General features: G+C 39.7%; 1 protein-coding gene across 4 annotated transcripts in view; it reads left to right on the top strand.

Annotated features, from left to right (window-relative positions):
* The first annotated feature begins 1,104 nt into the window (after window positions 1–1,104).
* The window catches only part of cabin1 (calcineurin binding protein 1), a 45,074-nt gene continuing 29,678 nt past the window's right edge, over window positions 1,105–16,500 (top strand). For all 4 annotated transcript variants that reach the window (XM_015028275.1, XM_015028281.1, XM_015028289.1 and 1 more), the window contains exons 1-26: window positions 1,105–1,287; window positions 2,474–2,529; window positions 2,615–2,707; window positions 2,796–2,909; window positions 3,042–3,176; window positions 3,300–3,480; window positions 4,537–4,666; window positions 4,757–4,906; window positions 5,071–5,375; window positions 6,521–6,698; window positions 6,791–6,918; window positions 7,010–7,227; window positions 7,883–7,955; window positions 9,050–9,237; window positions 9,329–9,466; window positions 9,617–9,805; window positions 10,722–10,964; window positions 11,095–11,248; window positions 11,330–11,445; window positions 12,010–12,171; window positions 14,181–14,387; window positions 14,460–14,605; window positions 14,763–15,024; window positions 15,731–15,901; window positions 16,032–16,121; window positions 16,279–16,439. In XM_015028275.1, the coding sequence (XP_014883761.1) occupies window positions 2,527–2,529; window positions 2,615–2,707; window positions 2,796–2,909; window positions 3,042–3,176; window positions 3,300–3,480; window positions 4,537–4,666; window positions 4,757–4,906; window positions 5,071–5,375; window positions 6,521–6,698; window positions 6,791–6,918; window positions 7,010–7,227; window positions 7,883–7,955; window positions 9,050–9,237; window positions 9,329–9,466; window positions 9,617–9,805; window positions 10,722–10,964; window positions 11,095–11,248; window positions 11,330–11,445; window positions 12,010–12,171; window positions 14,181–14,387; window positions 14,460–14,605; window positions 14,763–15,024; window positions 15,731–15,901; window positions 16,032–16,121; window positions 16,279–16,439 (3,935 nt within the window). In that variant the 5' untranslated portion in view covers window positions 1,105–1,287; window positions 2,474–2,526. The remainder of the gene's footprint in view (window positions 1,288–2,473; window positions 2,530–2,614; window positions 2,708–2,795; window positions 2,910–3,041; window positions 3,177–3,299; window positions 3,481–4,536; window positions 4,667–4,756; window positions 4,907–5,070; window positions 5,376–6,520; window positions 6,699–6,790; window positions 6,919–7,009; window positions 7,228–7,882; window positions 7,956–9,049; window positions 9,238–9,328; window positions 9,467–9,616; window positions 9,806–10,721; window positions 10,965–11,094; window positions 11,249–11,329; window positions 11,446–12,009; window positions 12,172–14,180; window positions 14,388–14,459; window positions 14,606–14,762; window positions 15,025–15,730; window positions 15,902–16,031; window positions 16,122–16,278; window positions 16,440–16,500) is intronic.

A 16,500-nucleotide genomic window follows, 5' to 3' on the forward strand; every position in this document is an offset into this window, starting at 1 on the left:
TATTAAATCTACTTAAGTAAAGTACAGATACACGAAAACTGTACTTAAGTACTTCCCACCACTGATTTCACGTGACAGGAAAGCTTAGGGATCAAACAATTGGGTGGTCATGTAAAAGAAAGGAAAAAAAGGAAGGATGCAGGAAGGAGGACAGGACAGAAAAAAGGACAGAAGCAAGGAAAGAAAAAAGACAGAAAAAGGGAAGAAAAAAAAGAAAAAAGAAATAAAGTTAATTGAAGTACTTCATGAACACGATTGCCCTCTAGCGGCCATGTGTTTAGTATGCAGCTCGAACATTACTGAGACATTTAAGTTTAAAAACATATAAGTTTAAAAACGAATGATACAAACTCATATTTGTACGTTACTTGCAGTTTTTATATTATACATTTCGTACGGAATAAAAAAAAATCATCATAAAAAAATCATACAGTGTCTGTCCTAAATGTATATATTGCAATGGTCAGAAAACAACACCTTATTCACCCCAGATATAATACATTGTTGTAAATTCTCTAACAGCCAGGACGTGCAGTTCAGTTCTCATAGACACTTCGTATAATTGGTAATACATGTCAAACATTGTCAAAATACATCGAATGTGATAAAGCGGAGGTACTGATAATTTTTTAAATAAGCTAATGATTTATTTCTTCACCCCACTTTATCACAAAACTTTTTTTTTTCTACAAATACATTCACTGTTCTATGGTCATGAATTGGCTGGGTACGCTTTTTAACACTCGGCCGAGGGAGGACCTGGGGAGAACTGCTGACAAAGTGGAGTGGGAGGAGTTCTCATTTTAAACGGAGACAAGGCATTTTTCTGAAAAGAGATGGTCAGAGACATCTTGCCCATATCAAAAACCACAACGCGTAATATGAGTGAACATGGTCAAGATGATTCTCCGGTTTTAACTTTAAAGAACACCTGCTGAAAATATGGGCAAACCAATCCGGCGTAACGATTTGCTTTCCCGGATGACGAATAGTGCGTACCCACTTTCCACATTTCTCTGTTGTTTATGAAATTCTACTTGTATCGAAGCATTTCATTGGTTACATCTATACACTCACAGAGTTTTGACCAATGACCGAGGATTTTACTAATTGGCGGGTAGCAAACGTCTTCTGCTGCAAACGTCCCGGGGTCCATGACTTCCAGCAACAAAGAATGATGAATAAAGTAGATCTTTTTATTTATCACTGAAATATAACCACTTCCGCAAGTGTTTAATGCCCCGCTGATGTGTCAGGAAACTAAAACAGGCACCTCGACGATGGACGGTAAGTTACAGAGGTTAGGAAACGACGATTTGCTCTGAGACACAAGCTAATGTTAGCTCCCTGAATTTGCTTTTGCACAATTAGCAAAGCACTATATGAATATAATTTAACATAATGTAAACCGTTGCTCTATATTATGTGAATTATAGTTGTAGTCCAAACTAAACAGCAACCATTGTGTTCGGGGTTGTAGTTCTGTTATTCAAATACTGAAATAAGTCCCATGCTGTCATTATGCTAACCAGGCTAGTTGAAGGGACAATTCGGTAAAGTTAGCTTAGCTGATACGGTTTGTCCTTTTATTTTAATTCTGTTTGGTGTGTCTTCTGGGGCTATTATTATCAAGTAAATAGAATGAATAACTCACTAGTGAGCTTGCATTGGATTATGGCTGTTTTATTTAATGTTACAAATTTACTAGGTCTACTACAATTAATGAATTTATCTATAACTACAGTACCCGGTTAATGTCAGAAAAAAACAGACATAATATTTATTTTTTTAAACAATAAAACCGACCTGACTGGGATCATTGTGCTGTTACAACAACTAGCGGGTGTCCAGAAGTTGCAGAACTTGGAAACAGCTCCCAATTTAACATTCAAATACGTTCTTACAGCACTCCAAACCATAGCATTATGCTCTCACTACCATGCTTGAGAGTTGGCACAGTGTTACTGAATCTGAAAACCTTGGGATTTCTAAGAGTCTTTTTTTTTTTTTGTCTGTTTTTATGACAGAATAAACGAGTTAATATTCATTTGACAGGTAAGATGGTGGAAACTTTCCAAACAAACTTGAGAACCGGTTTTGAAAATTTCACATTAGAATTCTCCTAAGCCCCAACTTCAATGCTACTGAAAGTTTAGGAATTACATGACTAACGGCAGGGGAAACCAAACAATTTAGATGAGCCCTAAGACACTGGGAAAGAAGAAACTTTAAATATCCACTTAGAAAAATGATAGACAATTGAAAGTGTGTGGTTTCTTTGCAACAATTAAACCAAATATTAGTTGAGGTGCATGTATATGTATCAGCCAGCATGTATAACCATTATATTGAGTGGATTAGAGAAGATTGATTTTAAATTTAAAGGTGTATTTTTTTGTTTTATGGTCATTTCAGCCTTGATGAGTGTATGTAAATTTCTGACTCCGATTGTATCCTTTTCTCAAACCTTCAGAACCGGTCGAACATTAGCCTCAACAGCAGAGGGGCTGCTTTAAAGATTTTAAAATGGTAAGCTGCCATTCCGTTTTGCCTCGCTCACCATGTCATGTGATTTGTTGCTGTTACTGAGTTTGTTGCCGTTGACCTTTTACAGATTCGAATTGCGGCTCTAAATGCTGCTTCGACAGCCGCCGATGAGTGTCAGGACCCGCTGAGGAGCAGTAAGAGTCGGACGAAAGAGGCTCAGGTACAGACTGAATGACGCCGAGCAGCATCTACGCCGATCTTTGGGTAGAAATGAATGACCTCTTCTGACCTTTAATTGACCTCCGCAGGAAGCCGAAGCTTTTGCTTTGTATCACAAAGCTTTGGATCTCCAGAAACATGACAAGTTTGAGGAGTCCGCCAAGGCCTACCATGAGCTGCTTAAAACACCGCTCCTCAAAGAGGTAAACTCATCATTTAAGTTGCCATATATGGTTGTAACCTGATGCTTCTAAGCTGGTGGTTTAACACTGCTGAGTTGCCGTTTCTGTGCTTTGCCCTCGTCGTTAAATGTTATACACTGTTTAATATTTCAGGCCATGCCCTCAGAGGATCAAAGAGTGGGTCTCAAGCATCCTGGACTGATGCTGAAATATTCCACCTTTAAAAACCTTGCCAGTATGGCTGCATCCCGGGATGACTTGGAGAAAGCAATGGAGTTTTATTTGGAGGTAAACACTCCATTCTTATGGTTAATTCTGAATATTTTTGTTCATGTCCCTGCTTTGCTTAAATGTTTAATTGATGTGAATAGTACTGATAAATATATATTACTACTTTGTTTTTTTCTTCAGGCTGTCATGTTGGATTCAACCGATGTGAACATGTGGTATAAAATCGGTCAGGTGGCTGTGCGACTTGTGCGCATACCTCTGGCGCGCCACGCGTTTGAGGAGGGCCTGCACTGCAACCCGGACCACTGGCCGTGCTTGGACAACCTCATCACTATTCTGTACACCCTCAGTGACTATACCTGTAAGTAATGCACATCATCACGAGCTCAATTCCCAAAGTGGATGTTTGATCCCTGACACCGACTTTTAAGGTTAGGCATTTGATACCAAGCCACAAGTCCTATTGTCCTCCGACCGCTTCCTGTCTTCGTCTTTTCCGCCAGTAGTGGTTGTTAATAACTCAACTCGTGAGATATGAAAAGAGTATTTCCATTGCAGTTTTGCAAACCACACTAATTTCAATACAACCGAAAACCACCTCATCCTAGCACAAAAACCTTTTGTCAAAATATGTGAAGTTTTTTCAAAGTTGTTTCCATTAAGCAAATTTGTTTTCATAATTCCAATTTGCTCAAATATACGTATGGTCATTGGAAACACAACTACAGTTTAGATCCATTAACTTGATATTAATGGGTCTAAAAAGGCCTGTAAAATGAAATTCTGTCTCAAATTTTGGGTAACCTGTTAAAAGCTACTGTAATGTTCATCTACTGAAACCAACACAGATTTCTACTTTGTGTCTAAAGACGCCTGTCTGTCTCTTGAGCCGCTCCTGCTGCTGATCTTTTAAAGCTGAGTGCTTTGCTTTAGTGCTAGGCAAACGTTAGGCATTTGCTCTTTGTTTTTGTTCTAACTCTTTATAAATCTCAACGCTGATTTATGAGGCTGGGAAATTGTTGTTTTCCAGCCTCATAAATGTTCTGCTTTTCGAACATTATAAAATTTAACGGCTTTGCTCCATCTACTCTGTTATGTCTCTGACAATCTCAGCTGGTGACCTGAACACATGTTCTCTCTTTTACGCTGAATGTCAGTGTGAAGGGTTAAAAACGCTTTAATTCAGAGAGAATAGCCCAGATTTGATTATCTTTAATCCAGTTTGGCTCGCCATGCAAGTAGGAAAGGAGTCTGTTTCTTCGCTATTGGAGGTACAAATCATGTTCTTAGTTTTGTCGAGGACTCCAGATACTGTTTTTAATAAATTTATGTGATCTGCCTAAAGGGAACAAAGCGAGGCATTTTTCCCTTCGTAGTGTGAAATATTAAATATGCCAAGAAATTTGCATTTTTGCAGATTGTTTATACTTCATTGCCAAAGCCCTGGAGAAGGACCATTGCTACACTAAAGGCCTTGTGCTGAAGGAGAAAATCTTTAAGGAGCAGCCCTGCTTGAGGAGGGATACGATGCAGATGTTTACAAAATGGTAAAAATCTTTTATACATGCTACATACCGTTAGTCTAAATCCGCACAGCACCGAAAGTTTTCATGCATTTTGCTGTTGAATTATTGCAGCAATATGTCCATTCACTATGTGGAAGTGGAAGAGGAAGAGCGCAGATCCATCATTGAAGAGGCTCTGGAGATAAGGAGGCGCAGACAGACCCTCTCTCACCGTGAACCGAAACCAGACCTTGTCCTGGTTCAGCCACTGCACTGCCTTTCGTTAGTTCCCGTTTTGAACTTCTCGAATTAGATAAAGTAGTCCCAGTAGAATTAAGAATTTAAACTAGCAATCTCCTTAGATTAAACCATGAGCAGACATATTTGTTTCTCCAATGAGTATTTCTTTTATGTTTAAATTTGAAGTCTCTTCTGTTTAACCTCAGATGGAAGGAGGTCGGCGAAAGCTTTCTCGCAATGTACAAACATCAGACGACCTGCGAACCTCCACGACCAAGTTTGGGCTGCAGAATCGACCTGTCGGCGTACCGCGACCCCAACTTTCCCCCGAACCTTCCCCAGCCGAGTAGTCCTGTGAGCATGGGCTTGGCCACGGTGCTCAGCAGCCCCAGCTCGTCCCTGCCGCCGGTCACCTTCAGTGAGCCCGCCGTCCTGCCCCAGCCGGGTTCTCAGCCTCAAATCGCCCTCGGTCAGACGACTGTGGAGATCACAACTACAGCTCCCCCTGCTGGTTAGCATTGCTGGTTTACATAATCTCTTTTGGGGAAAAAAAACAATGCTGATTTACACCAACATTCTGTAATTCTTCATTTTCACACTTCTTGATCCTTTTGTATTCATATTTTGTCTTGCTACAATTACAAACTGCTGCGTCTTTGTTGGAGTTTGTAGGTAGGCCAACACAAGGTAGTTCATTACAAGTGGAAGGAAAATTATGTATGATTTAAAATGAATTTCTGAGAAGTATACAGTGCTGTTGGATTAGTACGCTGTTGATGCATGTTTTGCTGCAATTACAGTAGCATGTCTGCAGGGGGCATGTCGGTGCCAACTTTGCACATTTGGGACATTTTTTTCCCCATTCAGGATTTTTGAGAATATCTCCAGGTCAGTCAGATTTAATGACCGAACACACATTTATGAATAGGGTTGCAACTAATAATTATTTTAGCAATTGATTATTGATGGATTAATCAATTAGTCAGATTAAAAAGTTGGCACATCCTACAAATTTTTAATTAGATCTCTTAAGGGTTTTTTTTATACAATATTGGATATAAATTAAAAGATGCAAATAACAATGTTATTCCTTTTTTTTAAAAATAACAATCATTTAAATTTACTATTCCTTTCGTGAATTTTAACTAAATAAAGCTAAAACTTGAAGTTTTTTGGGTGTTTTTGTCTTAAATTCAAAATATATATTTATTTTGTACAGTTTTGGTTTTTTCACAGCTCTGACAGTGGTGTTGTTTCAGCAAATAACCGTGTTTTTTAGCCTGTATACGCTTTTATTTATTTATTTTTTTTAGCGATTATTCGATGACCAATTTACTTGACAATTATTTCAATTATTGATTAATCACGATTAAGCCGATTAATCGTTTCAACCCTAATTTAGAATATACCTAAATACAAATGCCGGTCACACTTCTCATTCAGATGTTTCCTTGTAAAAATTATTTGACACTCGTGCATCCTTTTTATTTACTTCACTAATTTGTGCTACTTTGTGTTGGTTGATCACACAAAAGCCCAACGAAATGCATTCAAAATTGTTTGTAATTTGCCAAAATCTGGGAATGTTGAAGTACTATGAAGACTTTAGCAAGCCAGTGTGTGCTGCTGTTTTATAATATTCTGTTCTGTGTACAGCTGCAGGTATGGACATTTCCCTGGCAGATAAAGTGAAGAAAGCTCCAAAGAGAAAACGTGTGGTGGAGGACAGCGGCGAGACGGCCAAGCGTCGCTCGGCACGTGTTCGAAACACAAAATGCAAGAAGGAGGAGAAGATTGATTTCCAAGAGCTGCTTTTTAAATACTTACCTTCCAGGTAGGCTGAGCTAAAACGTCAAACCCTAAATATATAAAAAAAAAAAAAAAAAAAAAAATTATTTTGTTACATTATTTTCTTGTCTGTTTCAGGCTAAAGAAGTTTGATCCCGACAACGACGACGAGAGCCTGGGGAATCTTGAGACGCAGTGTGACGGGAAGGACGACGTTCAGCCTGTTCACTGCTTACCAGCCGACTCCGTTGAACTCATGGAGTCCGGTACGTTGTCCATGTACATCTTTAAAGTGGAGGCTGGCTCTGCATCGAAACACGATGATAAGTGAAACAGCTTTTCGTTTCTCTTTGTCAGAGCAACAAGATGTTCACAGCTTCTTGCTCAATAATTTGAGCAACGGCGGCATCCTGGATCTGATGATTCGCTACCTGAAAGCGGTTGGTCAGAAGTTCATGGAAGAGTGGCCGCGGGGGCTGACCGCTGTGGTGCTGGAGGTTTACCAGACCTGGAGGAAACACAGCATGGGCCTCCCCAACCCTCTTCTCAGGGACTGCAGCAACCAACACATCCAGGTAAACGAAATAAGTAAACAAATCAACCAAAACAAACAAAGACTTGTTAAATTCCTATCTCGGCCAAAACTATCAAGATGGCACAAACTTCAGGTATCAGTTACTGAGAGCTTTTCCATGCAGTCTTGCAACAAGGTGGTTAATGTTTAGCAAAATTAGCGATATTAGGAATGTCATATAAGGAATATGTACAGCAAAATTACAATTCTGATTACTTCTGTCAAAACAACCCTCAGTAAAGAATCTGAAATGGAGATTTTGAACTGACTTTTATATATTTGTTAAATGAGTCAAGTACATCTAGTACATGTTATTTAAGTCAGGAGCTCTGCTGGGAAGTGAACTGGTGACCCAAATTCAATAATTTCCAGATCTACTGACTCAAACTTAAAATGTTTTTTCTTTTAGCAGTCAATGAATGCATCATACATAGGCAATATCAGGTTGTGCTGATGATACCCTTCAGTGTGGATGTTGTTACAGTGGGAAGACAACTCAGAATAGCTATTTTCAGTGTCAGAGAAAGAGCAATAGCTGCTCAGAGCTAAAGGAAACCATTTTCTATGGAGCAGTTTGGATGATAATTCAGTGGTCTGGTTACTCTTTCACACCTTTGTTCTTTCAATACTTTAAATATTATTTTTGTTCTCTACAGGAAATGCTGACAATGAGCTTGGCCTGTATGGAGTTGCAGCTGGAGCAATGGTTGCACAACAAAGGGAAGATTGGTAAGTTAGTGATTTCACTCACTTGGTGTCAGGTTGTTTTTTGTTTTATTTATTGATAAAACTTGATTTAAAAAAAACCAAAACAAGTTGACAAATTAAGTTTAACTTGCTGAGGAGCGGATCTGAAATTAAAATGATAATGTTCCTAAAGTCTCAAATGTAGCTTACTGAAGTGTGCAGAAACCCTGTAATTGATGTTCTTTTGGATTGTTGCTGAATCTAAATATGTTTTCGTATATTTGGTATTAGGGGTATAACAATAAACACATGTATCAGAACTTTTCAGAAGAGACCTTTCAGATTGACCTCCATGTGTACCAAATGAATAAAGCGTTGTTTTAAGGCTGAACACAAACTGTTGAAGTGCACAGCTATTTTAAGTGCACAGAGTTACGGTTTGTGGTGCAACTTGTAAAACGCAACAACAAAACAAAACGGTGTGAATATGGAAGGAAATGAGGCCTAAACCAAAGGTTTGTCAGCGTTATTCAACAAATAACTTAATTATTCACCAGAAGGAACTTCAACCCCAAATGTAAGTAATGCTGGTGCTGGAGGAAGGCTTAGCTAAGGTTTAAATCCTGCCGTCTAGCAGCATTCAACCAGCTTTAAGTGCTGCACAGCAACAAACATGTTGGTTGGATTTTCTGACAGCCAAACATTTATGGTGCATTTAGGGACTTCTGTCCACTGGATTGTCTGCATATTGAAACAACTCCAAAGTGATGGGAACATGTTTTATTCTGTAATATCATCACAGTCTTATTTAGAAATTCATAAGCAACAACCTTCATATTTTCAAGTGGTTTTATTGTGATATAATTTTTCCAGGCCTTGGATTTACCTGATTATCCTTTAATTGAAAACAATCAAGCGAAATCGCCAGTCAGTTCTTCGCTAGCCAACCTCTTTAAATTTCTAAAACATCATAGGCTCAGACTATTTTAAAGCAGAGGAGTAAAATTTGTTTCTCATGATCAAAGTGTAACAAAAACCTTCTGAACTGTTCCTTTAAAACATACTGAAACCTTTAGCCCCCCACACTAGCTGTTCATTATGGTTGGTTTTCAGTCACGTTGTTCTGTCTTGGCCAGTTATTCCAAGAAGAAATTGCGGCGGTCCCAGCAGCGAGACGGCTGACTCCGAGTTTCCCGGGCAACACTTCCAGGGTGACTTGTTAATCCTGGCCCTCGGCTCGTCCCAAAGAGATCTGTTCGGGAGCAGCTGGTTGGACGTCATGGTGCGGGTCTACTGGCTGAAAGCACGATTCTTGGCCCTGCAGGTAAAAATCCAAGTTTCCTGGTTTTGTCTTTTTCACACAGTCTAGCCAGAACTGATGTGCAATGCTGAATTTCTTTTCGTCTTCTTGACAGGGAGATATGGATTTGGCCCTCGAGAGCTATGATGTTTGCATAGGGCTGTTGCAGAGCAAACCAAAAACCGCTGATGGGAAACATTACACAATCAACCTGCCAAACCTACGTGTAGATGCAGCCATATCCGTGGAGGAGGTTGGTAAACGTTGAAAACAAATGGTTTCAAATTGTCAATATTTCATTACTCAAAGTCTTAATGGATTCAGTAGATACAATGTTGCAAAGTTCATGTGAGGACTTTCTGCTCTGAATGATATTTATTTTTTTTCCTGATCCCATGTACAGATTGACAAGAGGCTGAAGTCGCTGGAGCGGTGTCAGTCTTTAGAGGAGATCCAGCGTCTCTTTGAGTCGGCAGACTTTGAGTCTGTTGTGCGCCTGCTGCAGCCAACTCTTAATTATGAGAACAGGAGCAAATCTCTGGAGTTTGTCAGCTCGGCGCCAGAGCGTCCCGCCCAGCTGATGCTACTGCAGGTTGGAAGTGCTACAAAGCTCTTCACTCATCACAGGAACTGTGGGTTTAGTTACCACATAACAACATGGCAGCAGATTATTAGTGGATCTCAGATGTATGGAGAAATATATCTATTGTAGACTTCATTTTAGGAGTGCACAGATAAATTGGTCCTACTTTCCTTAATTTTTTGGAGGTTGATCGATACTTGAATGAGAAACCAATCTTTTCCACTTATCTTATCTACAGTACATCCTCTGAATGTCAGCCAGTCTCCCTTCTGTCTGTTGTGATAGAGGGCTGACTGACAGACCTGCCCACATGTCTACACACAACAGTCACTGCTCTGTTGCCAACTTGGTAACTGTTGTTATTTTTACCTCCTTTTCATACAAAAAAACTCAGCAGTTCAGGCTTTTTAAAGATTGTGATAGGCCAGAAAACTGCACTCAGTTCATTCCTACTATATCCTTTTCCCCCTTTGTCTGTATCAGTCAGTCTGTCCATCCATCCATTTATGCAGTCAGTTTATTCATCCATCTATCAATCTATCCTTCCTGTAGTCAATTTATCCTCCCTTCCCTTCTATCATCCCTATGATTTTAGCTGGCTCCATATTGAATCCTTCAATTATAAGAAAGACCACCATAAATTAACTGTGAAGTTTTACATTTAATTTTGACTAGTTTTAGTTAAATCTTTAAGATTAGCTCTAGAAATATCTAATCTCTAGAAATATGGATAAACAGGAAAAAATGCATCTGAACCCAGCCTGTAGCTGTTACTTTGCTGTCCTTACAATTGACATAGTCGGGAAAGCAAAATCCAACACATCTGTCTAGATTAACTTTTGAGGTATTGGAAAAGCCGATCTTTCGTATCTTACTGTGCTTCAGTTTTGGTAAACTCTTTGACTTTTTGCCGCTCCTCCACCAGAACTCCCTGCTGAAGCTGCAGGACTACCGGCAGTGCTTGGAGTGCAGCGAGCTGGCTTTGAACGAAGCCCTGCAGCAGCTCAACTCTGCTCCGGGCGGTTCTGCTCCGAGCAAGGAGGAGTGGGTCAGCACCATCAGGAAGCTGCTGGATGGCGTCGAGATCTGCTTCACAAAAGAACCGGAGCTTCTGAGCAAAATCCCTCACTTCTCTAGCATGGCCCGACTGGCAAATAATCTGATTCAGGTTCGAACGACGTGAAATTAATAATGCATTAAAATCGCGTAACTTCAATAGTTACGTTTTTATTGCTTTATTCTGATCTGTTGCATGTTTTTCTTGTCTTTTTATTTTCTTTTTTTTTGTCTTCCTCCAGCTGATTGATCTTAGCATGAGTACTTCAGATGATCCAAAGGAGCCTTATTTCTTCTCGGTTCTGCCTTGGATTATCTTGTATCGGATTATCAAACACGAGGAGGCTGCTTTTGACTGTATGCTTCGGCAGCATATATCTTTAGATGACGACGAAGGTGTGTTAAAGTCATTGATTTCCCTCACTGTCTTTGTTTTTTTTTTCTTATATTATTAACGCTGCGACGTCTGATTTTCAGATGAACCAGAAACTCCTCTGCTTCCCTCGTCTCTGATGCTTTTGAGTACAGCTCACGAGTATCTGGGTCGTCGGTCCTTATGCTGCAGCTCAGACGGAGCCCTGCTGAAGTTCTTTGTAAGACTCTACAAGACCCTTAGTTGGGAAGCATTCGCAGAGAATTGAGAAAGTATTGATACTGTGTTATCAATCTACAATGACAAATTAGCTTGTGTTTTAAAAGTTCTTTAATTGCATTTGAAACTTGGAGAAACCTTGTTTTTTTTTTTGTTTTTTTTTTTTAGTTCTTTCTTGTTTGCAAAGTAGTTCAAGCTCATCCAGATTGGAGCTTCAGTTTTTCAGTCTTTACGCAGATTAATTGGATTTTGTTTTATAGCCTAACTGTGCATTGAATTTCAGGATTTAACTTAGAGGTGAAAAAATAAAAATCTAAAAACTGGGACATTTATTTGTGAACATTTTAAAAACGATGTTTGTTCCTCCCACTTCATATTGTGAGCTGTTTCATGTTTATGTTAGTCCGTCACATGGAATCCCATTAAGATTCAAGGAAGTTTGTGGTTTGCGACAAAATCGGGAGGAGTTCAAGAGGTTGAAATACTTTCTCAAAAGTTTAATTTAAGAATGTTCTAAACAGTTTTAATGGTTGTTGGGTTTTATTTTGCAACTTATTTGTTGCAGATTAGGGTACTGGAGAAAGAATTTGCTGCTTCCAGCAACAATGACTCCCATCCCTATAAGGAAGAGCTGGAAATGGCCTTGGAGCAATGCATTTTCTGCTTATACGCATATCCCAGTAAGAAGAGCAAGGCGCGCTACCTTGAGGACCACTCATCTCCACAGGTCAGGCCTGTAATTTCTACCTATTATAATTGTCTTTGCAGAATCAGAAATAAACTAGTGTCTCATTTCAATATTTATGTTTAAGTTTGCGCATCACAGTTCCACAAACTAAAAGGCAGCAGCAGCAGCAACAAATGTGGCTGAGCCGTTTGGAAGATAATGGGCAAATGGTGATGAAGAGGCGGTGCAATAGTGAAGAGGTGGCTCAAGGCTTTTGACTAATTGCTATTTCTCAGTTGTATTGCCAAACTTATGTAAGCGCAGGCCATGAAAAGGAACAGACTGCCGATGACGCAAACGAGCGCCCTCAATGAACCTCTCGATGCTGAAACGGTCAGATATATCCATTAACATTGTTTGCTGCTGAGCCACACAAAACAGGTGTCAGTGAAGTAAATTGAGGCCTTGAAGCGGCATTGTTAGAGGACTGTTTTTCTCTGCTGAATGAGACATGACAAAATATCTGCAAAATTCTGTTGTTGTTTTTTTGTCACTTGTTGAGCAGGCAGTTTGGGCTTCATTGTGCTTAGTAGTTTATTTGCAATGAATTTATCTTATTTTTAATCTATAACTGCTATAAGAACTAAAGAAATGATGACACCAACAGGCTTTTGTATTTGTGTATAGCCTGCAAAAAATCTTTTGAATTAAATTCAAGGTTTGGAATAGCAAGAGGAAACAAAACATGGCATGGAATGAGGGGTCCACCAATAAATGGGCCCCAATTTTCTTAAAGCTGCAGTAGGTACCTTTTATAAAAAAACAACAAGAAAATGTTCTTTATATATTTGTTAAAACTGTCATGATATCATAACATAATAAAATTAAGTTGCTCTGCCTTCTCCCTGTGATATTACATCCATCTGCAAAAATGCACCTCTCGGTCAAAAACAACCAATCACAGCCTGGAGGAGGGTCTCACTGCTGTCAGTCAACTCATGTATGCGCTGCTTAATGTGTTAATGGCAGGGAAATTATGTATCATTGGGAAAACAGTTTGTCCGATCACAAGTGTGATTTACAGCGCTAAGACCCTCCTCCTGGCTCTGATTGGCTGTTTCTGGCCAGGAGCGATGCATTTCTGCAGATGGCAGTAGGAAAACAGGGAGAAGATAGAGCACTATAGTTTTTACAGATTATCTGTGTCATATTTCACTGTGAAGACATGGTGACATTTTTAACAGATATATAAAAAAATTATATGTTTTATAAAAAATTACATACTGCCGCTTTGATTTTGGGAGATCTGCGATTGGCAGACGTTTACATGTGATCTTATCTACCTTTACAAATGTCTAAAAATCATCCACTTACCCCTTTTGCGCCGTCATGGGAGAGGGCTGAATGACAGACCTGCCCACCAGGTTTATGTCTGCACATGCTCAGTCAACAATAGGCACCAACTTCAACTCAGCAAATTTGCTGCTATGTTTAGCAACTTTTCGGACAAAAGAAATAATCCAAAATCGGATTGGCAGGTCAGACTTTTTAGAGATTGGTCAGAAAACTGCAGTCAGAGCACTGCTTCATGAAATAATATAGATATTGCTAAACTTTATTCCCTGTTCTGTTGCTAACATCTGTCCATTCACCTATTTATGTGTTGCATGCCTTTGTCCACCTTTTTATCTAACTAATTTTTGTATTTAAATCCCGACCATCAGATAGAAGACTCCAGATCTACAGTATATTGTGTACTTTTAAAAATAATTGCATATCTAATAAACAGTATAAAATGAACAGACAGAAAACAGATGTGTAAAAGTATGAATTTATGACAGAATCAAACTGTCATAAATTCCCAGGTATTCACCCAGGTATTCACTTTGTTTTTAAATGGTGAGTTTTGCAATTCTTGCTTCCAGCCACAAGTGGGAGTTGGTGCATTTAGTTTGCAAGCCCTACGAGTCTAACTATGTACATACCACAGTTGCAGAGAAGATTTACCCACTGATCTGTTGCTAATCTCTTGACCCTGGAGCCAGTTTTGTGTTTGTTTTTTTTCACAGGTTGAGCTTCAGTGGAACGACGCTCTCTTCATGTTCCAGTATTTCAAACCAAAGTCGCTGCCCGAGTTCGACAGCTATAAGACCAGCACGGTGTCTGCAGAGCTGGCTAATCTGCTGAGGAGATTTGCAAGCATAGCTCCCCCAAGCGAGACCCCCACCTTCACCATGGACGAAGTGGCAGCCTACATCGAGGACATGACAGAAAAGGTCAGTTTGGCTGGGTTGCACCAAACGTAAGGGGAAGTTACAAGTCATTTAAGTCTTCATTTGCTCTTTCAGGTCCCATCCCTTCCAGCAGGCAGCCCTCCTGCTCCCCCAATCATCAATGAGATCTACTACCTGTTGGCTGACTATCACTTCAAGAACAAAGAGCAGTCCAAAGCGATCAAGTTTTATATGCATGACATTTGCGTTTGTCCAAACAGGTACAGCATTTCTTCACATCTTCAGTAATTGGCTCCATCTTCAAAATATCTTTCTCTGCTGCTCAGTCTCATAATAATATTCTCAGTTACATGTAACACTTTCAGAGAAGTGGTTTTTAGAAGTGGCTTCAACAGCAAAACCGTCTTCACCTTGCAGATTTGATTCCTGGGCCGGCATGGCTTTAGCCCGAGCCAGCCGGATCCAAGAGAAGCTCAATTCAAACGAGCTGAAAAGCGACGTTCCCATATGGAAGCACTCCCAGGCGGTGCTGAACTGCTTCAAGCGGGCCCTGGAGATAGACAGCTCCAACCTGTCCCTGTGGATCGAGTACGGCACCATCTCCTACTCGCTGCACTCTTTCGCTTCTCGGCAGCTCAAACAGTGGCGAAACGAGCTCCCTCCAGACGTCGTTAAACAGGTGAGGCCTAGATGGTTTATAGCGCAGTCCCTCGAGGATGTTGCCATGTTTCGATTCGCTCATCATTCGCAATTTTTTGGTTGTTGAAATTTTTGCAACTTTTCTGCAAATTTGATCAACCAGCTTAAAGTTTTCTGCATTTCCTTCTTTTCTTTGCCAATCACTGCAACTCGGCTGAATTTTGACCAAAACTATTAACCTCCTAATTTCACTTCTTGTTTTATAACATCTCTTGAAAACTGAAATTGCAAGATAAAAGCAAACCCTAATATATCTTTTTTGTTGGAAAAAAAATATTTTAAGTTTTGTAGGATTTGCTTCCACTGCGTAAACAGTTCAGTGTTATTTTCATTTTAAATATGAAATTTCTTAAAATGCTGATTTTTACTGGCAGTAATTTTAACTTTTTTGTAAGACCATGTTATAACAAATAAAATTTAAAAAAAATTCTCAACTCTTATCACAACTTTTTGAAAAATATTGTCACAAAAATAGTAATTTTAGCCTGCAAAAATTACAAAAAGGCAACATCCTGGAGGAACTGATCATTTTCCCCATGAGAGTTTGCTTCGTTGTCTGATGTTTGGTGTCTTCAGTTGCATTGTGCTACTTTTGTATTTTTTTTCCCCCCCACAGTAGATCTTATTGATATGCCGCCTTGAGAGAAAACCCTAAGTGTTTGTTTATACGTTTGTTTTTATTTCAGATGGAGGAAAGAAAAGACTCCATGCTGGAGACTGCTTTTCAGTGTTTCCAGGGGGCCTCCCGCTGTGAGGGCGACAGCGATGAAGAGGAGTGGCTCATCCACTACATGCTGGGGAAGATAGCCGAGAAGCGCAGGAAGCCCCCCGATGAATTCCTGCAGCTTTACAAGAAGGTAAACCTGCTCATCACTCTTCTAGCGCTGACAAAACTGTAGAAATAAACGTTTTAAGCATCAGCTTTGTGATCAACTGGGAATCAAATCTGTATTCTATGTTTTGTCTTTTTTTTTTCTGGGTTTACAGGCGGCTCAGTATCTACATGAAGAAGCTGCTCGGTACCCGAGGAAAATTCATTACCACAATCCTCCTGACCTGGCTATGGAGGCCCTGGAAGTAAGCGAAGTTCGGCTTGTTGCTCAGAATGTGTCCAGAGACGCTCCTTCTGTGCATTTTTATTATATTCAGTAACAGTTTCTGAAAGAATTTGTGTTTGGAGCTATTAGCTGCATCTTTACAACATTAAATTTCTGTTTTCTTTCTTTTTTTCTAGCTGCATTTCCGCTTGAGTGCATCCATACTTAAATTGCTACAAGCTACCGAGTCAGAGCTGGATCACGAGTTTTTATTTAACTTACTGGTTGAAGCAGCGACCGGGCCATTTGCAAAGGGGGAAGAAAAGAGCATGCCAAGCTTGCCGAGGTCCAATGAAAAGTAAGCTTCGCTATTTATCCATCAAAACAACAGCTGATCTAACAGTGTGTGACTTTTTTGT

The sequence above is a fragment of the Poecilia latipinna genome, unplaced genomic scaffold (assembly GCF_001443285.1).
Source record: "Poecilia latipinna isolate Pla-1442-1.1 unplaced genomic scaffold, P_latipinna-1.0 Scaffold8, whole genome shotgun sequence".
In the NCBI taxonomy this organism is placed as follows: domain Eukaryota; kingdom Metazoa; phylum Chordata; class Actinopteri; order Cyprinodontiformes; family Poeciliidae; genus Poecilia; species Poecilia latipinna.